Here is a 26,161-nt window from a genome sequence, read left to right as displayed (position 1 = left end):
AGTAAGAACAGCCTACTCAGTTTAACCATGTAACGTGGAGGAAAGGCCACCTAGTCACTTCAATTGGAGTTACATGAAGGGTTAAATTGCAGGATGAGAGAAAAGTCTTGTATTCACTAGGGACAAAGGTGTATTTTAAATACATTAGTGAATGTGTTAACAGAGAGCAACTGGTTGAGGTACTAGCTAGGCTAATTTATTAAAACTAGAATTTGCCTTGTCTTCAGCAGGAGATTAACACACGTTAGCACACACCTTTTTTCTAGTGCAGACATGGCCAATGAGAGAAACTCATTCTGCCCTGGCGTAGACTGAAGTGGAAGGGAACTGAGTGCATGTATCTCAGAATAGTATCTGGCCCTTAAAACTTTCAGAATCAGAAAAATCACTCTGACCAATATACCACAGTCTCACCACCTTACTTTTTTCACCTTGCCCATTAATCTCCTCCCACATATTCTCTCTGATTACTGCGCTAGATGAGATATTTCTGAGCCACAAAATGCAGATCTGCATTTCAAGCCTTCAGCGTTCAGGAATGTTTGTGCTTTTGGTTCAGCCCATTACTGATGTAGGGGCCAAGTCCAAAATTTAGACCCCAGTTCTAATTCTGAACACTCTTCCTCTCCAAAAGTTCAGGGCAAGCAGGTTGCAGCAGCATCAGTGACGCTAGACCCGGAAAGGAGGTGTGATAGAGCATGGCAGGACCTTTCCGTATCAAGGATCAGGAACTGTGGTGGGGATGTGCATGCTCCCACTGATTCAGATTGCTTTAGCTTGAACAGAATCAGAATGTCTCCAGGACTTTATGCCGCCATCAGAGGCAGAATTGAGCTAGTTATAGTGCTCTGGTGACCGAGTACTTGTTTCTGGAGGCTGCTATCTTGTGTACCATAACCTAAATTTTCATTTAAAATGAAAATTAAGAGTCAGATTACAGTGCTCAGCACCTGAACTGTCACGGATCTAGGCATCAGCTGCCAGGTTAGTGATCAGAGCCGTGAGCGACTGTGCCTAGTGGTCACAGCCAAAGGTCAGGAGACAGAACCAAGGGTCAGAAACCAAGCAGGGCTGGAAACAAGGCAGGAACAGGAGTGATTGATGCTGCAGATGTAAGTGTGAACAGCTAGCTATCAGTCTAATGCTAGTGCTGGGCTTCAGAACATGTCTCTTGGTTCCTCCAGCCAACTGGATGGTTTGGCCAATCATGTGATTCTGCTACAAGCCAATTGTGATTCAGCTGCTAGTCCTCTGTTGCTCATCCACGAGGTGGAACTAGCCGGGCTCAGGCTCAGCTGCAACCTGACATAAACTCAGTGAGAGTTGTGGATGCTGAGAACCTTTGAAAATCAAGCTTAAGAAGGTCTCTAGCCTTTATGGTTGCAAAGGTAACCTGAAAGATGATTCTCGAGTGTAAATTGATGCAGTGCCTGCATCTGCAGATAGCCTGAAATAATACTTTGGAAGGCAGCATGAACTGCCTCTGATTATTTAAAGGGTTGTTAACTCTGAAGTGTATTAATGGCAATTTCAGTGTCAGCATTGTAAGCTATTGAACTACTGATTAATTAGGAAGAATTTACCGTACATGGAAATTCATTTTGGTGTCTTAGGTGGATGGTTTGTTTGTAGGTGGAACTTGGGAGAGCATCAGTACTTTCTTTTTTCCTATTTGAGTCCTGCCTTCCCCAAAGCCCTTTCAGGTCCCTTATTGTTACCTGGAAACACTGAATGTAGGTATTAGAAGCCATAATGGAGCATTATTGTAAACCATTATTATTTTCCCCCAATATAGTAATCAGTTAGACAATTTTCTGTATTTAGTTCTTTCTATCTTTCCATGTAAATGAGTTCCTCCAGATTCTTCATTATTTTTGTCTCTGTCATGTGAATTCCCTCCAGTGTGTTGATCTCCTCTCAGCATTGAGGATCCTGGATTTTAGGTATAATCTCAACAGTACGCCTCATTCATCAGAAGCTCTACATTTCTCCTGCCACCACCTTCTTTTTTCCATTATATTGCACTGCAAGCTCATGTAGAACTTGCTGTCCACCATCATTCTTTGGGCTTTTTTTAAGCATTATTTCTTCACGAGTATCTCTCTCCCTATGACTCTCTTTTCCCCAACTGAATTAGGTTGCATTTTTTTCCAGGTCAAATCTCATTTTGTTATTTCCTGCCCGTAGGCCATATCATGCCATCAATATTTAAGCAGAACTATTCCCTACTGAAATCAGTGTGGCTTTCTCCTTAAAAATTGATGGCACAATGTGGCCCTACTCCTATGTTCCTATTCCTCTTCCACTATAAATCGATATGTTATTTCTCTTTCCACAATGTGTTAAAAATACTGGAATATTCGGAACCATATTTAACCTATTAATTAAACAAATGGAATTTCAGGACCTAGCACATGTGTGAATTTTGTTAGCAAGTGAGACTCAACCACATTATTTAGCTGATTTCGCTGTACAGATCACTTTAGTCTTCAGGCTGAATATCATTTCTTCAAATTGAAGATGAAAACTGTAATTGGATATAGCCACAGATGTTCAGAATACAGAGGACAAAAATATAGGTTTCATAACTCATGAGTTATGCAACCAGTAGCTTTTTCACAAATTAAAATGTAAATTTAAGGGGAATTAAGCAAACAAAATCAATCTAAGCACAAATAAAACTATACTCATATCCTTAAAGCGGTGTTTTTAAAAAATTCCCTCAGATTTTAATCATTGTTATTTTTTCCTAGAAAAGCTCCTCACTGTTTAGTGGATCTGGTTGCGCTGAGACTATTTTAAATTAAGAAAGTTATATACCCAGGCACAAAAACAATTTCAGTTACCTGAAATGCTGTGGCTTCTCATTGAAAATAGGATCCAGTTTAGAATCTCTATTCTTTAGTCAAAGCCCTAAGTGTGATGGGTCCCACTTACCGGAGAGAGACCGTATCTCCCTCCATAAACATCACTTCCCATAACAACTACATTCCATTGGAACTACAAAGCTCATAAACACAAGAGACTGAACTTTCAAGCTAGCTGGATCGAGATTACAGAACTCAATCTCACAAAAGATAAAAACGACCGGAGAACTAACCACTTCCAGAATTTAACTTTGCTCCACTAAATTCTAACACATACAAATGAGTAAATGAACAAAACCAATCAAACAGGTTCTCCTACAGGCTGGGATGGATAACAGCAAAGAGAGAGAGATTGTTATGTTATTTCTATTTTTAATTATTCAGGAGATGCTCAGATACTACCGTTGCGGGTTGCGGGGCATGTAAACACAGAGACAGGGAAATAGAAAGTGAAAGAGCACCTTGGGGGAATGATATTATATTCCCATATTCTCAGAACCAATGTTCACTGATAGAAATTTGTTCTAAAATATATTCAGGGGTTGCACAGGTACAACTGAGAACAGATTTTGAAGACCACAGGTTTGCCCAGGTGTCACTCAGGGCAGATGTTGCCCTACAAAATCTTAATTCCTGGTCATGCTGCAGTAGGTGGAAGAGGCCCCGTTTGAATTTCAAATCCGTTTGCAGAACTGGCTGGCATCTTTTTTTAATTTTTAACCTGATCAGATTTGATTTGGATATACAATCAGCATGGAGCCCCACAATGCCATTTTACAGACCCTTTCCAGAGCAGAACTGCATTTGGAAAAATTCAGAGGAAAAGAACTGAGATTACCCCAAACCTTGTCTTGAGTAAACACAGCTATTAACCCTATGAAGGGGATGGGAAAACAAGAAGCTGATCACTGCAGAGAAAAAAGACTTTGAAAACTTGTTCTATTGCTCCTGTTATAAAATCTTGATTCCTCTAAGTGTTTCTGTTCATATAGTCACGTTTCCCACAGTCCTGCCAAGGCAGTCCCCAGAAACAGATGCTCCTGATCCCTTCAGAAAATCTATTAATCTTCCCCTCAAGAATTTGACACGACTTGGTTGGATGTTGTCAGTTTAAATCAAGCTGCATGAATGTCATAGGAGTCAGGAGTAGAATCTTATTGGAAACTAAGAGGGAGAAAAGCAGAGGGACTGTTATTTACTCCGGACAGTCCTGCTGCTGTGTATAGCACAAAGCATGCGCCTCACTGTCCCTAAATGAAGCACAAAGTGCTTGGCGCAGTTGCTAAATAAGAAGCGGCATCTCAGTGGGCTGCATCAGTGGATTAATTTTAAATGCGTAATTCAATACTGTATAGACCACATAAGCCTTTAGGAATAGAAATAGAGGTTTTATAACTGAGTTATGTAAGCAAGTTTTTAGAGCTTGTAACGAGGATTGGCAGAACTCATTTATTTATTTTTAATAATTTTTATGGATAATATTGATGTTTATTTTTACACTTTTTTATTTGAATCCATTTACATTTTCACGGTTGTGTGAAATTATGGGTTTTAAGCACTTTTTCAATTATTATCTATTTACATTTTTGCAGTTATGGGAAATTAGGGGGGGGGTGTTTCAGACAATAGTTATTTAATTACAGTAGATGTTGAGATCCAAAAAGTTAAAACTTTGCAACCATTAAAACAAAATTATCAACATCACATGTCAAAATATACAAAGTAAATATCCTGAAATCAAACTCTAATAAGTTCTCAAGCAGCATTTTTCTTACTTAGCGTATCTGTAAATTTCTATTATCACCAATGAAAATATTTTTCTGACTGTTTCTGAGTGTACAGTGAAACTGGGATTTACCAACATTTACCAATACAAATCTAATCCTTGTAAGCCTACTTATAGCACAAAATTCCAAGTCCAATTAGGAGTGTAAAACAAGTGGTACTCTTTTTGCAAGATTTTTCACCTTCCCTTTGGTTAGTTTCTTTCAAAATTTAGTTCAGTCTATCAAATCAAAGCACTTCCTTCATCCAAGTGCACTACATTTAAATAAAAATGTCTCATTGCCAATGCCAGAATCCAGCTTTTTCCCTCACTCCTTAAAGACAAATGTACCTCAGATTCCTCCAGTAGCTCCCCAGTCAAAGGCTTATGTCAACGACATTTAAAGAATGCTATTGAATTTGAACCCTCATTACTGGTGCAGAACTGAATGCCCGGACCAAGTCTTGAAATGACCTATGTGGTCTCACTAGGCCTAAAGTCAGCAGAAAAGATTCTGGGGGACACCTCTGGAGCAATCCAGTGCTGGGGAAGCACGCACAGCCCTTCTTCATCTCAAGGAGGTAGCTTTCAGCACGGGCATGGGGAAGAGGGAAGCAAGTGTGTCACCTATGAACTGGGCAAGAGCTTTATGTCCACTCCATGCCTACTGTGGAGCCACAAGGCTCAAACCATGGCTGTGGGAAGAAGAAGGAGTCAGGTCTGTTACTCTCACCCCAACCCAGCTGGTCATGGCCAGAATGAGAACACCAGGATTATACCTCCAAATACACATGAAATGACCAGTAGCAACTTCATAGCATTTTATAACCAGCGTTAGAGTAAGTGGTCACAGGAGTTATTAAGTGATTCAGCTATTAACTGCAATTCAGCTATTATCTGCAATTTGATCCTACAGCTGATACCTGACCAATGCAACAGACCCCAGAATGCAGAAGCTTTGTGGGAATAAAGGAAGTCCTACCTTAATACTGTTCTTCATGTGCCAAACAAACTGTTTCCCACAACACAAAGGGTCCAAGCCAGTATCCATGCTGTAAAGAACTGTCACATCTCACTACATAAAAAGGACAAAGATGTCAAATTAGTACAAAGATCTCAAAAATACAGCTTCTCACTCTTCTTTTGGACAAGGGATTAATAGTTGCCCTTGAGTAATATAAATCCCAATTTCTTTATACACACACACACATCAGGTTTGCAGCTTTAATTAGCAGCTTCACCAAATTAAAAATAGTGCATTACTTAAAATGACAGACTTGGGCAACTAGCAGAAATATCTGAAGGATATGCTGGTACCTTAGCTAACCGGAGCTGCTCCCTTTTAAGCTGTGCACTAATATATTTGGCATCAAAATAAATCGAGCTGTGAAACTTAGAGATTGGCATGAATGAGAATCCCAGCTACAAACATTCCCAAACTTTGCAGTAGCTTCCCACAGCAGATCTGATCCCACAGCTTCAAAATAGGCAGAATCACAAGCCTGGCTCCGAACCCTTTCAGAATTTTGGAAAAGTTTGTATCTAGCTCCATATCCAAACTTTGTGGCTCAGATCTATCATATTATGGGATTAACAACTGTGTTTTGAAAGTTCTTCATAAGAGAGACAACCTTAATGATTTAACAGCAACCCAAAAAAAACCAGGCAGAATTGCCTCTTAAGCATGAAAAAGACATTAATTATGGACCACGTTCTGAAGGCACTACACAGAAAACCAAGACATTCATCTAGTCATTTTTTCATTGTGGAATAAATTCTGTTGGCAGGCACACTAGTGTAAATCTGGAGTAACTTCAACTAACTTCAGTGGAATTTCTCCAATTTTATACTGGTGAAACTGGAAATAGAATTTGGCCCTAAATTCTTTTCCTGGATTTATTGTTGTTTCACAATGAAACAAAAGGCCTGATTCTAATCTCATTTACATCAACATAATTCCATTGGCTTCAGTGGATTTATTCCTGATTGACAGAACTGCTAATAAAATCAGAATGAAAGTCCAAACTTCCCCCAAACTGAAATCCTTCCTGTTATTTTACATTTTGCTTGGAAAATTGTGTGAAATCTCTTCTTATTGCAGTAATTCCCTAGAAGGGAAGCTCTTCACCTGGAGGAAGTGGTTACAGACCCATTATCACTAATTAAGATGGATGCAACACTCTAGCAAAAATGTTAGCTAGGTGCTCGGAAAATTGTTGATCTTATCTGGTTAATCCAGAACAAATAGGATTTCTTAAGGTCTCTTCCTCAGCAGACAGCACAAAAAGACTGAGAAACTGCTTGCCTGATGCACAGAAATCTGTCATTCCTCTGGTGCATTTTCAGGTACTTAGCAACATCAACTGGCCCTATTTATTTCACATGGTATAGGCCAGGAGGAATTCATTTTGAGGACAAGATTATTATGCAATGGACTTGGTTATTTTAGCAAAGGGTGGGCTTCTTTTACATTAGAGAACAGAAGAGGACAGAGTTGTCCTTTCTATCCTCTGGTGTTTGTTTTGACAGCGCAACCTCTCACATAGCTAAAATCAGGGGCCCTGAATAGCAAGGCCTGAGAGTTCCTGGGATCAGCCAAAAACAGTGAGTAACCTTGTCAGCAAGAATGGAGGATGACAGACCACTATAGTTCCCAACCCTGCCAACTTCTAATGTTCCTAAACCACAAGTTGGGCCCCCAAACATCACAAAACTAGTTAAAAATCAGGACTTCTGGGCCCTTGGCTCGCATTTTCTCCTCTTCTCAGTAACTGGGAGGGCCAGAAACCCTTTTTTTTTCCTACCAAAGCCAAGACACTCGTGTAATCATGTGACTCCAGGAGCTGAGGCGCTACGTGAACATCATTTTTTGTGACACTCATGACAAAGTCGCAGGAGCTGGCCCCACATGCCGGAGAGATGGCCCCTCAGCAATCCTCCACAGGGCCCTTCCCTCCCCCCAAAATGTGTCTCCACTCTGAGCCCCGCCCCCCAAAAGAACCAGTGTTGCCCCCCCAAAAAAACTCCACCTCTGTGACTAGGTTTCCCTTCAGCTCCTCTCCTCCAAAGCCCCCCTCGATCCTGGGTCCTCCCAGTTCCCCTCTCCCATACCTGAACCTTCTTTGGAGGAAAGAAGCTACCAGGCTGCACAGAACTCACCAGGGCTCTCTCCTCTGGAGTCAGCCCAGCCCCCTGCCTTCCCAGAGTGGTTCCCTCACTCTGCACTCAGGGTCTGTGGAGGTGCTGGCAGGCCTGAGAGCAGCCAGGAGAGACAGAGCAGCCCCTAGTAGCTGAAGGTGACACTGCAGCTTCCTCCAACCCGCCCAACTGGTTGCTGATCATAGGGGAAGGCGAGAGAGAGAGAGAGTGCTGAGGGCTGTCTCTCCCCTGCTCCCTCCCTCCAGGCGGGGGCGAAAAGTTGGTGAGGAGAAATCTATTAATAATCCTCCCTAGTTGAAAGTTGGTTGGGTGGGGAGATGCCCCCCAAATGAAATGATGCCTATGACCAAAATCTTTTGTGCTATGCTATAAACTAGCTATGCCAGGGGAGGTTACTAGTCCTTTCCAACTTGCTATTCTTTTATTCTTGTTCTTCTCCCATATTTTATATTGCACTGCAGGAAACCTGCCATGCAGTTAAAAAAAAAGCATTGTCCAGTCCCTGAATCCAATGTAAGCAGGGTTAAAGCTCTACTAATTGTCTCTTCAAAGTTTTGTTTTGTTTATAAACAATTTGAATGTGAACTAATGAAACAGGAAGAAACCATTCTGTCACCCTGACAAGACTGCATCAAGAGAGGAAGATCAGTGCTGGAGCCAGAGACACAGAGAATGCCAGATTTCCACCCACTAAACCTAATCAGAAATATACAGAATGTACCTAAAGGAACTGTGGAAATCTCTTGCTGTCCCCTGTGTTTCTGGCTGACATGCTCATCTTCCTGATTTGATACATGTTACTAGGATGCTTGGTTTGTTGGAGTTATCACTATAATGGCTGCTTGGCAGATATCACTAGAGATTTTGAAACATTTTTAAATACTGCTTTGCATTATTTATTAATTATTGTTATTATTACAGACAGGCTTAGGAACCCAGTCAAGGATCAGAGCCCCATTGCACTAGGCACGGTACGGACAAGTAAGAAGATAGTCTGTGTCCCAAAGAAATGACAGTCTAGGTGTCAGAACAGAATTTCCTTTTCTAATTTTCACATTCTGATTAAGTGAATTTTCCTGTGGTGATCTAAGACTAATGCAGAGATATGAAAATTGCTTCAATTTCCCCTACAGGGAGTGAATTAATATGGTCAAACCTAACACCGATTTCTTGTTAAGCATGCTACCCCAGATACCAGAGTGTGCATATTGAAAATTAAGAACACATTTACATATCTACGAGATGAAAAATAAACCAGGCTGGCCTCAAAGAAGTTACAAGTGCCAATGAAACTGGGAAGTCTTAACCAAAACAACCAGATGTTCTGCCTTTATCTTGGGCTATACACTGAAGCAGTATCCTTCAGACACTGCCATTGAGGCACTCTCTGGGGAAAAAGGGGGAAAGCCTTTTCTCCAAGGCTGAATCTAATCTAGATGCAGGATGCCGGATGATATATAGACCCTGTCACAGGGTGACTGGCCCCTTTAAGAAGGAGTGAGGGGATGGGGGTGGGGGGAGGTTTCCAGTCCACCTGTGACTCTTCAACTGCTTCCCAATTGCGTTTAAGAAAGGCACCGACCTGAGCTATATAAAAAGGGTAGCAGGCAGTAAGAGTTGCCCCAGGAAGAAAGTAGTGGTTGTTATCACCATGCTGGGCTAGAGAAATGTTGGGCAGAACAAGTGGTGAAGGCTGACTAGAGCTGAGGAACCCTGCTGAGTTACAGGAAAGCTTGTGAAGAGGCTCCTAGAAACAAGGGCAAGAACCAGCTGGGTTAAAGGAAGCCAAGCCTGAGGGTAGATCCCAGGAGCAGTGGTGAAAGTTACAGGGAGGGAGGCCTGAGCAGGGGTGGCTCCAGGCCCCAGCACGCCAAGCGTGTGCTTGAGGTGGCAAGCCACTGGGGGCGCTCTGCCTCTCGCCACGAGGGCGGCAGGCAGGCTGCCGCTAGTCCCGGTCCTGCTGGCCTGTGGGAGGTCTGCCGAAGCCACGGGACCAGCGGACCCTCCGCAGGCATGCCGCCAAAGGCAGCCTACCTGCCGTGCTTGGGGTGGCAAAATGCCCAGAGCTGCCCCTGGGCCTGGGTGAGTGGAACACTCTAGTGGCATACCTGATTTGAGCCCCCTGGAGAAGAGCTGTGGGAAAGAAGTCATTCTGGGCACTCTCAGGTGGCTGGCCTGGGGAGTGGAGCCCAGGAACAAGACCCCAAAAAAGACTTGGAATAGGCTGGAGATGGCCTCTAATGGGTGTGAGCTGGAAATGATCCCCTGAGGGGGGCATGAGAAGCAGCTGTGCTTCAGGCAGAATGGTTTTATGATGAGGGTTCTGTAGATTATTTTGTGTCTGTGAATAAATTTGTGTGGGACTTGGAAAGGACACTGAGAGACTGCCTTCCTTTTTATGGGTGAGTGAAGGGGAAACTGAGGAAGGTGCACTGGTTGTGCTGAAGATGGCTGCAGGGGGGGTGCCTGAGACAGGCTGCCCTGTCACCTAAAATAATGGGAATCTTTGGGAAGCCTTTCTGACTTGCTGTAGGTTCATTCACAGTGGTTTCAACAAGCCTTTCTATGGATAAACTCTCTCCTGAGGAGAGACTACATCAGGGTGGCCTAGGTACCTTTTAGTTTGCACCATATGGGACAGTTAGAGCACTCTACAATTTGTACCCTAATAATCTGGTCTGTGGCACCATGCAGACAAGCCCTGAGTCTGGGAAACTGAAACAGGGCCTACAGGGAGTCATCAATGTTAAATAGCCCTATGCTGGTGGGATGTAGGGGCTACTGGCAGAACCAATGAGTGTGAATGACCCTCTAGGACCAGCCATCCACAGGGGAATGGAAAATTCTAGAATAAGAAAAGCAGGAAGAGGTGTCCAGCTGCTCTCTAGCAAGGAGGATCAGACCACTGCCAGAACCAGAAGACTTGTGAGGGGAGTAGAAGCAGGAATGACTTGGCCTCCCTGAAGGAACTCATCAAAAGCCAAAGACTCTTAGGAGCAGTGAGGAAGCTGAGGGTGTGAATTGCATGCAGATGTGTAATGGGGTGTATAAATCCCACACTAGTTAACCCTGGGTTAATAGGAGCCTGAGCCCAATTAGGCCATTGTGTAGCATCCGGTGGGTCTAAGGCATAATTTCATTGGCGCTGACTCTGTGGGTGCTCAGGGCAGGGGCGGCTCTAGGCTTTTTGCCGCCCCAAGCACGGCAGGCAGGCTGCCTCTGGCGGTTTGCCTGTGGAGGGTCCGCTGGTCCTGTGGCTTCAGAGGACCTCCCACAGGCAGGACCAGCGGACCCTCCACAGGCAAGCTGCCGAAGGCACCCTGCCTGCCGCCCTCGCGGCGCTGGCAGAGCGCCCCCCGCGGCTTGCCGCCCCAAGCACGCGCTTGGCATGCTGGGGCCTGGAGCCGCACCGGCTCAGGGGATCAAGCACCCGCAGAAAAGAAAAAAAACAGTGGGTGCTCAGCACCCAGGAGTCAGACCTTGAGTATGGAATCTAATGAGTTCTGTGCTGCTAACAACTTCTGCCCTTCGGGCAGGGAGTTTGTTTATAAACAGAGGCAGGATGATTAAGATAACAATAGGCTTGTCATTATCTTAAATTAAGAATCATTAGATGATCCTGAAAGCATTCCCAGGCACTCAAGTTAAAGACAGGAAAAAAAGAGTAGGAATAAATGGTCCATTTTCAGAATGGAGAGAAGTAAAGTGGTGTCCCTGAGGGGCTTGTACTGGTCTGGGACCAGTGCTTTTCAACATATTCATATATGATCTGGAGAAAAAAAAGGAGTAAACGGAGAGGTGGCAAAGTTTGCAGATGATACAAAATTACTCAAGATAGTTAAGTCCAAAACAGACTGCAAAGAGTTACAAAGGGGTCTCTCAAAACTGGGTGACTTGGCAACAAAATGGCAGATGAAATTCATTGTTAAAATGCAAAGTAATGCACATGGCAAAATATAATCCCAACTATGCATATAAAATGATGGTGCCTAAATTAGCTATTCTCTAGCAAGAAAGAGATCCTGAAGTCATTTGCAGTACTCTAGTTTCCAGAATACTACAAATTTATAAATCCTTCACTGTACCTGTATTATCCTGAACTCATTCTCCAGCTTCAGAAGACTTAAAAATTATCTCCAGTTATCAATGGGACAGATGCAACTGAATAATGTAGCTGTCCCTAATTTGCATAAAAACAATACCAGGGAACCTAGATGTAAATAAGATTGCTGACAGTTTTCATCCAGAAAGCTAGTGAGTCATAATGTCTTTAAACTGGGATGTTAGTGAAGACTGCTTTTAGGTGATTGCAATGATTTTAATATACTGTAATTCATGAGAATGTAATTATGTAGTTCATAACAATTGCATCACTAAAATAGTAAAGATACCAATGATAGACACATATTCAATAACTAGAATATGAAATAAGTGTATAAATATGCTGATAATAGACTCCCCTCAAAACTGGCAGAGTGCCTCCCCCAAACACACACACCTCTTCTTCAAAAACACCCCTGGGCAAAAACAAAAGTGTGCACCTATTCATAATTGGTTATTAAACCCAGCTGGGGAGGAGTTGGGGCTTCATAAAAGAAGGAGCAGAGGGCAGGGGAAAATGAGGCCAGAGAGGAGATCCATGTGAGAAGTAACTAGGAGCTTTCTCTCTTAGGCTAAAGGTTCAGAGAAGCCAGGGAGGCCTGAAGCTTGGATTCAGAACAGGTTGGGGGGCTGAGCCAAGAGACAGCCTGGGAGGCTCTGCTGTGAAAGAAAGAACTCTGCTGATATTGAGCAAAGCCCGGACAAGAAGCCATGATGAAGGAGGGTGGGGGACCTGGAAAGGAAGCCCAGGAAGCTGAGAGTGTCACGGAAGGCTGCTAGAGGCAGGGAAAAAACCCAGTATTGGCACTAAAAGGCAAAGGCTACAGGAAATGGTGATTTGCTCTCATCATCCTGCAAGAGGGCTCAATACGGAGCTGAGACCCAAGGAGTACCAAGATGGCAGGAGATGACAAGCATGGCAAGCCCAAGACAAGAATGGGTAAAGTACTGGGAGCTGAGTGGGCGTAGAAGCACTTGAAGTGGGAGTTCCTTGAGTGGTCTACATTTGAAGATACCAGGTAGGACATGTGGATCTTAGTAACCACCATGAAGAGGGGCTGAAGGGACTGGAACTTTGGATACAGTTTTATGGGGACTTGGGAGTGGAGTACCCTGAAGGGCTATGGAACTAAAATGTGACCAGGCCGGAGGGAAGAATCACTAGAAGAGGCAAACAACTGCCAGGCTGGAGTAATCATCAGCGGGGAGTGCTAGATGATGAGGTGGAAAGAGCTGCTATGGCATGCCCTGCCACCCCGGTGGTGAGTCAACACTCCTACAAGCATTTTTTTCCCCATTAATCTGTCATTCTGTTGTGCTTATGACGTACATCTCAACCCCAATATAACGTGACCCAATATAACACAAATTCGGATATAACGCAGTAAAGCAGCGCTCCGGGGGGATTAAAGCAAGTTCAATATAACGTGGTTTCACCTATAACACGGAAAGATTTTTTGGCTCCCGAGGACAGCGTTATATTGAGGTAGAGGTGTATAAAGTGTGTGTGTTCAGAAATTCCTTTACAAAACCTGTGTTCCTTGCTTTAACTGTCCTGGTGTCCCAGAAGGGTGTTGATGAAGAAACCAGAGCTCACCCAGCCACATGGATGCTGGAGGGAATGGGTCTTAGCAACTGATGGAGTGGGGTCAAGAGGGCACTGGTTCCAGGGTCTAGGTGGCTGGATTGTGGGACCCACAATCCAAAAAGAGGCGTCAGAGTGTCTGCAGCTGGGGCCTGTGCCTGAGTGACCAAGAGCTAAGAACAGTGATCAGTCACTACCCAGAGCCAGGTTGGTTAGCAGCCCGTGGAATTCAGTGGTTGGGCCCCCTCACAACAGACTGCTGGCAGTTCAGCGAGTGGGACTGGAACAGACTGTGCCAGGGAATCCTGCTTCCTCGCTGGTCATGTGTGCCTTTTTATGGATTTGTGATGAAGGCAAAAGAGGTTCAAAGTTGACTTTTTTTTTTAGTAGGGGAAGTGAGTTAGCATGTGGCTTCATGGCCGTTAATGCCTCTAGAGTTAGTCTAGCTCAAGTAAGAGTGGCCAGTCTGCCAGAATAACACTCAAGGCTACAAAGAGTAGTTGAGTTAGTGTCATTCATCAGCTGCTAACACAAGCTTGAGCCTGTTCCCCAGATGGGCCAGCCCATTTGAGTTAAATCACCCCACACTTGAGTGAAGGGTTTCTGTGTGTGGATGGGACTCAGGTTAGGGGCAACCGAAATTGCAGTGAAGACAAACTTTTAATTTTCAGGGGAGTTGTTCATGTTTGAGAATTTTTTTTCCTTTTATTTTGTTCAACATGGTGCAGCCTGATCCTCAGCTGGAATAAATCAGTGGAGTTACACCAGCTGTGGATCTGGCCCATTATCCCTCGTAGAGCAGCACCTTTACATTATGGATCTTATATTTTAATTCACTATATGGGAGCTTGGTTAATGCAGTCATTTGCTTTGCTGCGTTTATTTGGAATGTATAGTGTGTCCTGTTTGGAGCTTATCATAACTCAGAAATGTGTCTTTCTCAGAAAAGGATTATTACAGCAGCACCAAAATGAGGGACTCGTGGTAGGTGCTGTACGGACACATAGTAAGACAGTCTTTACCCCAAATAACTACTTATCTAAATAGACAAGACAAAAGGTGAAAGGGAGGGGGGGGAATTGTGAGTTTGTGTGACGGGGCGGGACAGCTCCGCACTGGTACAGCAGGGGTTAACCCTTCTTTGCTAGCAGAGGAAGCCACGCCCAGGAAGCTCTGCTGGGCATGCTCCAACTGGCAGACCGGTATAAAAGCCTGCAGGTCTGCTCAGTCTGGGCTGGCCACCGGGGGAGAAGGACGCAGACCGTCAGCTCCTGCAGAAGGAGAGCCAGTGAGCCTGGACCGGGGCGTCAGCCGAGCTGAGGCCGTACCGGAGCGGAGACCCCGGGGAGGGGCGCCTGCCGCGAGGGACCTACGGGGGAACCGCTCCCACAACGCAGACGTCCGGCTAGACAGGGTAGGAAGTGACCCAGGGTGATTGTCGGGACTGACAGCCTTAAAGCTGCAGTACCGCTCGGCGTGTTGCGGGCGGATCCCCGCCGAGCGGGTGGCAAGGAGAGCTTGCCACAATCAGGGCCCTGGGTCGGGGCTCGGTGGAGAGGGCGGGCCCGAGTCCCCCTACCCCACCCCTTAAACCCCGCTCCGAAGGGGGTGCTTTTGGACTCTGGCCGCTAGGCCGCGCTACCCCGCTCCGAAGGGGGTGCTTGTGGACTCCGGCCGCTAGGCCGTAATACGCCGGCTACCAGGGGCCGACCGACGGACAAGGGAGTGGCGTGACGCTAGGCCCCCAGCTCGCCCCTGCCACTAGGGGGTGCTGGGGTACCAGACCTGTCACAGTTGCCTAAAGTCTCACAGCAGGTCAAAGCCAAGAATCAAATCTTACCTGGTCTTCCAAGTCCCAGTCCAGTGATCCATGCACTAGGCAACACTGCCTCTAAAGCAGTGGAACAGCAGCACCGCTGTACAAAATGAACTTCAAGGACCTTCAAAGGCTCCAACTGTGTAGCTATTTCAACCTAGCTGGCCAGACGCAGAAGCTCTCACTGTGAAACCTGTAGATGTCAGCAAATCCTAACAAGTACAGTGTGGGTTTTTTTGTTTTTGATTTTAAAGCTTTCAGAGCAAACACACTCCATTGGTGCCTAGCACTTCAGCTTGACATGAAAAATGTTTGAGGATCCTGTCTGATGAGAAGCCAGCAATGGCAATACACCTCCACCACCTACGTTGTCGCTAGGACACATTCATCAAAAGGAGAAATCTACATGAAAGATTATGGAAAAAAATGTCAAATGGAGAGAGAGGGTGGCGGGATTAAAGAGCCAAATTCACGCCTGGTATAATTCCATGGACTTCAATGGATTTACACCAAGGATAGATTGGGCTCCTCACATTTAGCTCATGTACAAGGCTGGTAGCCTATAGTCTTCTTTTTTTATAACCTGGTAAATAAATTGACCACGGTACAAGACACCAGGGAGCACAGCGGGATAGTTACTGGCAGTAGCAACTCCCTTATGAAACTCTGAGAAGTGAAGCCTCATAAATATCTCTTCCACTTTCTGTGGCTGTATGGAGCATCTGGCTGCCTGCCTGTGAAGCAAAACATACAGTTTTCAAGATTCTTACTGGCATGGATGCAACTGTGCTGTTCTGGCTAGCTGTTTTTTCACTTGCACTTAAAGAAACAATACTTATCCCATCATGTCCGCTGCTGAAGTCATATTTGTCAAAAACCCCAGGTTGGCGTTAACAAATCATTAAAATCGGATGCCTTTTCCCTACCCAGGAAAAAGGACAGACAGCGAGAGCCATGACTTTAAAATGCTGCAGGGGAAAATAGTTGGGGAGTAGGCCAGGGCTTTAACTGTACATTCTGTTGGAGGTATGAGTGACCTCTCCAAGTGCAAGTCAGTTTCAGAGCCATATTGGAGCCATCACCACTCCAGGATTCCCCGGAGCCAGTGGTCGCACATAACATCTTTCATTTATGGCTGGAGTAATGGCTGCAACTATGAACCTTGTTACAGTTATTCTTGAGTTTGTAACCTCCGTTCTAGATAGCATGCGTTCAATCAATGTAAGCCACGTCCCTGCAGAGTCATGCACTCATAGGAGCGGGAAGACATGCACCTTTGAGTCTCCTTGGAAACTCTATGAAACAGATTCACATTAGTAGGAGAGTGCATCATAATGGAGAGGGTAGTGTGGAATAAGCCCAATTACTTACAAAAGTAATCTGTACAACACCTATTTTTAAGGAAGGTCTGATGGTGAGATAATACAACTTAAGACCAGTTTAGGAATTAAAGGATGCTTCTCAACAAGCATCAAGGTAAACTATGCAGCTGGAAGGAGACACTACATATAGGATCATGTGAAAAAGAAAAAACATAGCAGTACCCACCAGTCCAGGACTGTCAGCCTCTGAGCTTCAGACATTACTGAATATTTAGAGTAACAGTTTTTCTTTATGCTTCATTCTCAGTAACGCTCTTAACTGCATTACCAGATAAACTAATGCAACCATTATCTCTGAAAATCTGTTTTGTTAAATTGTCCTTTCTACGGGCCCAATTCTGCTCCCACTGAAGTCACTGGATGTTTTGCCTTCGCTTCTGTGTGAGCAGGACTAGACCCACAGGCCCCAATTCAGCAACATAATTAAACACAGGCCTAACTTTAAGCATGTGCCTGGTCCCATTGCAGCCAATAAGACCACTCACCTTGGCTTGGGCTTAAGTGCTTTGCTGAACCAGGATCTTGTTGGTAGTAGGGGGAAGGTATTTTAAGAAAATATTAAACTGTTACGAGTAGTTAAAGTACCTTTTTCCTTTGTCAGTTTAAGTATTCTGTACTTTACCTTTCTGTTGTATCATTCCATCACAGCAAACAATATTCCTTACAATCAGAATTATTGTTTTAGGACTGTCATGCAGTAAGGAGATACTGCTACAAAAGTCACATTTATGTCCATCCTGCTAATAAACTTAGGGATGTTTACACATTAAAATACTTTCTCAGACTGGAAAAAAGCACACTGAGTGTCTACTCTCAGCTACCGATTACTTCCATTAACATAGGTACAGATCATGCCACTTTTTATTTAAAATGAGAACTTCTAATTGATTTCACTGGAGAATTCTAATTTAAAATCTGTAGTACATTAGGGGTCTTGAATAGGCATGATTCAAATGGAGAAAAGACTCTACTGTCTTTACCTGTATTTAAAGTGCAGTGTGGAAGCATCCTAGGTTTTCATCGGACTGGAAGGAACCTTGAGAGGTTAGCTAGCCTAGTCCCCTGCACTTTTATATCCAGCTGAGACACAAGTAACCTTTTTTACTCCTTTCTACTAATAAAACATGGCATCTCTGCAGCTAATGATGCCAACTGATATGGTTTTACCCTGCCAAGTTTGACCCGTAAAATGCTGCCCCCTTGGAAGACATGTCCAGAAAACATATTCACTTGCCCATTGCTTGTGACTACATATGCTGCAGCTTGTCATGGCTGTTCAAAGTATTCGCATCACCAGCACTAGAGCATGTATCCAAAACAGTAGGAATAACTCTGCTCACTGCAGTTCAGACAATAAACTTCTCTTCCAAAACGTCAGATCAGAGCTGGGCTTGGTGATGTAACCAGCAGAGAGCAGTCACTGCAAACAATTAAAACAAACAAGAGCCCCATGACTTGGCACCTTTCCCACAGGTTGCTGCTGTCGTTATTTTGTAAATTGGAGAGAGTTACCTAAATGCTGTGGAAATGTTTAAATTTAGAAGCTTTCCACAGTGCTCTGGTACACAATCAGCCTCACTCTTCTATTCTGGAAAGAGGCCCCTGTAGAACACCTCTGAATTCATTAGCTCAATTTAGATGATGATCTAATTGGACAATGTGATCTAGTGCATAGGGCACTGACCTGGGACTCAGGAGATCTGAGCTCTGCCACTGACCTGTTGTGTGACCTTGGGTAAGTCACTTCACCTTTCTGTGCCTCAGATCCCTGTAAAATAAGGCTGATTATATTTAATTTCTTTTGTAAAGTGCTTTGAAATCCACAGATGAAATGTGTTATATAAGAGCTAAGTAGTATTAACAAATACATTCTGAAATGGATAAAAGGGAGAATCTACTTTGAGAGTCATGTTGCAAATGATATTTTTTTAAATACAGAATATTTGTCAAGCAATTGCTGTTGCACTAGTATAGTCTGTTAAAGGTAAGTTGCCATTTTCCGTTTAAATGTAATTTAAAGATTTTTATATGATGTAAGAATGCAAAGAACATTTATCTTCAATAAACTGAATAGACAAATAATTATTTTCAGTAAGGCTTGGTCTACACATAAACTTTGAACTGGTCTAACTATGTCAGTTAGGGGTATGATTTAATACCCATATAGTTACACCAGTAGAATCTCTCATTTAGAAACGTGCCTTATACTGACATAGCTTATTTCCTTTCTCATATGGGAGATACCAGTATAAAGCACCTTTGTATCTGTATAACTGTGGCCATACTAAGGGGGTTTTACTGCTTCAGCTATACTGGTATCTTTAAAGCAGTACAACTTTCTGTGTAGACGAGGACATTGTGGCCTTGTCTACCACTGCTCAGGAGCAACTCTATTTCCTTCCCCTGGAGTGAGTCCTCCCCCTCCCCCAACTCCCCCATATGTTTCAGGATTTGTCCTACAGAACAGTAGCCTCGCAGCATGACACTATGCTGCCAACACCCTCAGCTATTTAAAACAGAGACTTTGTTTGACATTCTGTAGGCTGGTCTTGCAATATGTGTGTGAGTCATCTAGGAAAATCGGGACAGGCGGCTGATCCAGCCATTCCCCATTTACTTACTCTTGCTCTTATAAAAACCCATTTCATGACTTTAACATGTTCTGTATATAGACTGGCCAGCTCACCTGTGTGTCTGCTTGTTGACAGACTGATTTACTGAACTATGTACCAGTTTAACAATTGACTATATCCCTCTTTACATAACTTGCCTATAAAACTTCCTGTATATTCTGCATGATGGTTTACTCACACAGCAACCATCCTCTGGTCCCAATGGCTTCTAACTGCAGCAGCACCAGGGGATGCAGTGTCTTTCTAGCAGCTGTAGCTTTCATCACACTTTCTATGTAGCTTAGTAAATAAACAGAGTTAAAAACAGAAATGCCCCTCCCCTTTCTTGGACCCACCTTTCCTTTGCATTAACAAAAGCCTCATTATTATAAGAAACGCAACCAAGTTTTTAAATGAATCTACTGCTCGTAATCATTGGAATACTTCCTCGCTCTTTGGGGAAGGTTTGAGTACCCTCTGCTGCCATACGGCAGCATAGCAGGAAGCCTAAAGCCAGATGCCTGTGCCATATACATGGAGTTTCAGTGACCAGTTTCCAGGTCCATCAGTAAAAAACCCAGTCCTAATTACCCATAATGTTACATACTCTCTGCACTTCTCTGCAGTTTATTTAAAATTACAATCTTTGAAAAGTAATCTTAAAAATACCCAGGTAAGCCTATTGTGTTATGTATTATTTGTAACGAAGTAGGGCCCAAAAATCCAGTCAGGATTGTGCTGGGCACAGAAAATGGAAAATCAAAGATCCACTCCCAGGAACCTAGCCAGCTCTCATGGCTTTATCACAAATCTCATGATATGTGGTGGGTTTTTTTTTAAAGCCCTTGCTCCTGGAGTCAAGTGATTACATTGAGACACTCAACTTTTTTTAAAGTAAGCTTCTAGCCCTTGTGGTTGCAGAGAAAAGCTTGAAAAATGTGCACTTCAAAATCCAGAAAACAAATAAAAGGAACCCCAGATGTATTTTCTTAATCCCATGGTTTTTTATTTTTTTTTAAATGTGTGGCATTGGCAATACTGAAATCTACTCTCATGAGTTTTTGCAAGGCTTCCCGGGACCAGAGGATCACTGGCACAAATACTGGTAGACGGCTCATTAAGACTGCTGTGAGCACTGCTGGTGCACAGTCCTGGCTTTCAATCCAAGCAGCTTTGGTGAATGCTGTTTTTGCAGTAGTTGCTCAGTTCTCCTGTGTGCAGTAATCACAGCCAGAATTAGTATATATTGGCTCACAAACCGTACTCCATGAACCATGCGCTGGTCATATGATGTTGACTCCTTGTTTCCACCTGCTCATTTGCAGTAAGACAATTGAAATATGCCAGTCTCCTAATATTATTTTTCCATGTAAGCGATTGCTGTAGTGCCAGGGGAAGGTGGCCTATCTGATCACAAACAGGGGGAGAGGTGGTCCCGGAGGCAATCTCTCTATAATAATAAAAGCCCTGTGGGAACCTCTGATGTATTATGTAAAGCCCTTCATAATCTAGATACTAAATATGAAAGCCAACCCTTCCTCTGTGAATCTGAGGCTGTGCTAAGGAAACCCCTGAGCCAGTTCAAGAGAGCTCCTCAGTGAGGACATTTTAAATAGGACATTTGGGGATGTTTGACCTACTGGAGATTGTTAGCGCATAGATCACTTTTAGCAACATGTTAAATGATTTCTCAAGTTATATATGAATTAAATGCTTCTGTGCTCTATGGCAATAGTTCAATCCTGAACCATGGCAATATGCAGCTTTTCAGCTTCACACAGCACGCTGTGCCCTTCCAGTCATTCCTCGAACAAGCATGCCATGTAAACGGGCAGGGCCAACAGTTCTCTGATGCCCTGAGAAGTGACAAAGCACATCTATCCCTCCGAACTCCTCAGTCACCAAAATGAAATGTCATTGAATTGTTGTTGCTGATATCTTGCTGCCCTTGGAAACTGTCTATATGGTAGATCTTTTAAATGGATTAGCAACCATATTTTCCACTTACTAATGCTGTCAGAATTTGGAGACAAATCAATATGCCTTTAGGCCTTGTTTCTGCTTCTACCATTGTTAGGGGATGTGAGAGTTTTCACAAATGGTGCACAAATCTAGGGCCAGTATAAAATAACTAAAACTGACATTGGAAAAACTTTTTTTTTCTTTCCTATAACTGCTCACGGTCGCATTTATTCTTTGCCACTTTCTACAGATTCACTCTGGTATGTTTTAGGTAGAACTGGCCAGAAGTTTAAAACATCTAGCTTATCCTTAATTGAAATTATTTCCCCCCACAGATTTGTCAAACTGTTCAAATATTCTATTTGTAAAAAAAATGACTTTTCCCAACTTTTTTCAAAGCATTTGTTAAAAATATTTTTCAGATTTGTCACTGAAATAGTAACCATATCTAGAACATCTTAGATCAATTTTTCAATAAAGTGTTGGGGAAAACAGAGATCCATTTCAAGCCCTTTGGAACAAAACTCTGAAATTTTGTAATGCTTCAGAAAACTAACTTTTCAGTTTTTGATAAGCTCTAATTTTGGGGTGTTTGAGTTTTGGAGAGTGAGGAAAGGATTGTATCCATCAGCAGGAGAACCTAAAGAGGGTCTGAAAGGAAACTCCATTTGATATGCCTAGGAGTATGAAGGTTCATAAGGGACCATCACGTCTCACTATGAATAAATCTACTCTAGAGATAATAGACATTAAGTTAACACAGACTGCCTTGTTCAGCTGATACTACATTATCAGCTGTGTGCAAAGCTTAGTGCATAGGCACTTTCATGTAAATGAGAAGGGACACATTTAGGCTAAATATGGTTTAGTTCAACCAAGGTCATGGGGACTCTTGACTCTAGGAAGACAAGGGGAGGGATAGCTCAGTGATTTGAGCATTGGCCTGCTAAACCCAGGATTGTGAGTTCAATCCTTGAGGGGGCCACTTAGGAGAATCTGGGGCAAACTCAGTACTTGGTCCTGCTAGTGAAAGCAGGGGGCTGGACTGGACTCCAATGACCTTTCAGGGTCCCTTCTAGCTCTATGAGATATGGAGGCAGCAGGGCCAAATTCACAAAACAGTGGTGGAGCAGGGAGTAGAGCATAGCCAGTCTACCCCTGGATCCTGCAAACACTTCCACCTGTGCTCAACTTTAAGCATGCATGTAGGCCTACTGGAGTCAGAGACTATGCACACAGTTGCAGGATTGGGGCCCTGATCTGCTGATATACACTAAATTGAGAGTAAAAACATTCATGCACTTTGCTACCAAACCAGTTCCCCTCCAAAAGCAGCAGTAGACTATGCTATTCAGTGGAGATTTGCTTATTTTCTAGTTAACATAACAGATGAAGCAAAACAATCACTGAAGGCTGGAGCCAAGGAGGATGGTATGTTTAGTATTTCCATCTTTACTCAGTGATGCATGTAAGATAGGCGCCAATGATGCTGCAAATTTATATATTGGATAAACATTCTATAGCATTTCTATCCCCTGGCCTGACAGCCAAAGGTACCTGCTCCATGGCTGTACCCCCAAATGCAGCATGAGGCATGACCAGCTGGATGTTTAGATGGGCTGTTATTAGGAAATGTTAACTGAGGCTGGTAGGCCTAACGTAAGGCCCATACACTTTGATTTTGTTGGGGCAGCCCATTGCTCAGTTTCTATAAACAAACATACTATAGAAGTTTACAGAATTCTGCTCATTGAGAGTCAGTAAAATATAGGTAATAAGGATTTCTAGAGTAGCGTCCTGTCCAGAAAGCAGCAGTTCTGCTGCAAGGAGTAGTGAACGTCTCTTCTGGTCACCAAATTCTTCTGATCAACTAATTTAAAAAAATAATAATTACTGATATTCCAGTTCATCAAGAGCTTAAGCTCCATTCCTGTCATCAATGCTACTGTGCCAGCCCCTTGACTTCAAGGTCCACCTAGCAAAGCACAGCACAGAGATTTCTTTCAGAATCGTTGAAAGAACCCCACAGCCCAAGAGAGACTGCACCAATTGTCCCATGACTTCAAAGAAGACTAAATACAGTCTCTCACCTCTGTGATGCTCAGTTCAAAGCCCTGTAGGTAGAGTTTTCCCCAACCTGGAATCTATTCAGTATATCAACCCACCCAGCACAAACAGTTCTTCAAGGGCTGCTTCCCTAATGCCAGTCCTGCCCCTCTGGAATCACAACCCATCCAAACCCTGAAAAATTCCATCATGACAATAGCGTTTAATAGTAAACCAAATATGGGAATAGAATACAAAAGGGGGTCCTCCAAAGGTGAGGATTACAAAAACGTATATACAACCATACAGAAAAGGAGACACAATATCAAGAACAAAAGCAACAAGGGAATAGATAAATGCTGTTATCATTTGCAGTAGTTTAGGTGTGGGGTTGCAATCCAGACTGGCAAAAAACAGGAGAGAAATAGCAATATATAGGAAAGTGCATATTTTAAGCAGAGGGTCAGGAAACCCATGTATGTGTTATCAGCTGTAGAAAACCATAGTAGACAATGTTTAATTTGTTCTTTTACATAATACTCTCAAACTTTAGAGAAATACAAGTGCTTCAGTACATTGCAGGAGAAGATACTAACAAGAAGTAAAACAGGCCTGTAATCTTTACTCTTTCTGATTAGCATTCACTCATAAGAGCAGACCCATTAGCTTACGTGGGACTATTTGTGCAAGTAAGTTGTTCAGCCACATGAATAAGAATTGCACAATCTTCTTTAGCAATGGATACAGATTTCAGAAGTAGTAACGTACTTAAATTCAGGCCAGAACCAACAGGTGGGAGTCCAGCTAATGAGTTACTCCAAGGTCAAAATGTGTTGTTTCATATTTGGACCTCTTGCCACGCACCATTTTTCTTAAAGCTACTACCCAACTTGTTTGCGAAAGACAATCTGTCAGACACTTCAGACTTCAATGTTTTCATCGGCTGTAAACAGAAAATGTTTTGCAAATGTGCAGTGTACAGGCAGGTGCAGTTTGGTTGTCATGACACTGATGTCACTAAGTCATTTTACAAAGTTTATTTTTAAAGGATCTGATTCTGTTCCCATAGAAGTCAGTGGCAAGACTCCTACAGACTTCAGTGACAGCAGAATTGGACCCTAAAAGAGCAGCTGTTTGCCAGCTATGTGTCTTTAGATAGATGTTCAGCTTCAGCTTTCAGTTATGTACTGGTGGCTACGGGTGGATGTTGAGTGCATCTTTCTCCCCCCCCCAAACTGTAAAGGAAATAGTCTAAAAATCATAGTGCGGTGACTATGGACAGTGGGAGGCTGTTTGTAGCAAACAGGTATCCTTCTACACAGAAAAGAAGAGTGGGTCAAACCTTCCCCACCTCTGCCATTAGCAGGGATATTTCACTAAAGAGGCTTACAAAGAGAAATTGCTCTATGCTAGAAATTAAATATAAAGACTTTAGCTTAGGTATAAGGACCAAATTCAGCATCTCCAAACTACGTTAAGGTCAGTGGAGTTATTCCAGATTTACAGAGGTAACTGAGCAGAATCTAGTCCTTAGAAGGTATTGATTTTTTAAAAATATGTTAGCAGTAGAACACAAAGGCAGTTGCAGTTCTGGGCCTTTCCAGCAGATGGTATAATATAAGGCATGAGGCCCAAGGCAGAGTGACTCTAACCACCTAAGAAATGAGAATCCCCTACATCTGCATTGCTGCTTGTGTCTTGTTTCATTTATGAAACAGATACGTTAAAAATCAGAACCACAGTCAGACCTGCCCTTGACCAGGCTTTAGAGACATAAATGCTACTACATCAGTGATAGCCAGTCTGGATGCTCCAGTGCAGAGCTCTAAAACCATTTTGTGACACCAAACAAATTCAATGCTCAAAGTGAAATCATGCAGAATACTGTATTGCGTGCAGGGTACTTTAACCTCCCCTTTTAGAAAGGAAATGCTTCAAAGGCATGAAGTGCCTCCTCCTAGAGCACCACTGTCTTTTAGTCAAACGTGGTCAGTATGAATCGGTCAATTGGAATTTCATAGTATTTTGTCATGGAAAATGCTCAGTTTCCTAATGCTGGTGGTTACTGCAGGTTAACCCGTCAGTGGCATTTCGTCTTCACATATTCACAGCTACAGTCTGTGCTGAAAGTTCTAAGGCTTTTATCTCATCCCCCCCCAAATGGTCCCAGCGAAGAAGTTACTATATGGAGTTAATACAGTTATTGGCAGTACAGAGGAGGACACTCTTGTCATTTGCTATTGAACAATCTGAGGCATTTCACTCCAAGCTTTGGCTTTTTTCTTGGCCAGGGACAGCCAGGGTGGTTCAGCAGAGCTGCACGGTGTCATTGGCAGATTACAGGATTGTCTCGTTTCCTTTTCAGTGGTGGGAACCACAGACGCTTCCTGAGCCATAGGTCCAAGTGTAACTGCTGAGAACAATGCCAGTCAGTCATCAGAACACAGGAGAGTTAGACAGAACTTACGCTAACTTTTTTTCCTGCTCTTTAAAGTGACGTCACCTAGAGGTGAAACAAAACCAAAAGTGACACAATTTCACAAAGCAACAGAGATAAGAGGAGGAATTGCCAGACTAGATCTGACCAGTGGTCCAGAGACCAGTGTCCAGTCTGTGACAATGGCCAGTACCAGCTACTTCAGACAAAAGTGTCAGAAACTCTGTAGTAGGCACTTAGCCTATCTCCAGTGAAAGCTTTCTCCTAACTCCCAATATTTAGAGGAAGGCTTAAGCCCTGAAGCATGAGTAAATTTTTCCAAAATTCCTGAGGGATTTTTATCTTGTTGTTCATATAAATATCCAATTGCTTTCTGGATCCTGCTAAAAACTCTTGGCCACAGGTATAGCTTGTGACAGGGAATTCCAC

At 43.3% G+C, this 26,161-nt stretch overlaps 1 protein-coding gene across 7 annotated transcripts in view; it reads right to left on the bottom strand.

Annotated features, from left to right (window-relative positions):
* Positions 1–23,498: 23,498 nt before the first annotated feature.
* Positions 23,499–26,161, bottom strand: part of KIAA1210 (KIAA1210 ortholog) — an 87,558-nt gene continuing 84,895 nt past the window's right edge. For 5 of the 7 annotated variants that reach the window (XM_039488384.1, XM_039488387.1, XM_039488389.1 and 2 more), the window contains one exon: positions 23,499–25,708. In XM_039488384.1, coding sequence (XP_039344318.1) covers positions 25,533–25,708 — 176 coding nt within the window. In that variant the 3' untranslated portion in view covers positions 23,499–25,532. Of the gene's footprint in view, positions 25,799–26,161 lie in introns of all 7 variants that reach the window. The other 2 variants (XM_039488385.1, XM_039488386.1) reach the window with 2 other exon arrangements.

The sequence above is a fragment of the Mauremys reevesii genome, linkage group 9 (assembly GCF_016161935.1).
Source record: "Mauremys reevesii isolate NIE-2019 linkage group 9, ASM1616193v1, whole genome shotgun sequence".
Classification (NCBI taxonomy): Eukaryota; Metazoa; Chordata; order Testudines; family Geoemydidae; genus Mauremys; species Mauremys reevesii.
This window is presented reverse-complemented; position numbering and strand designations above follow the sequence as displayed.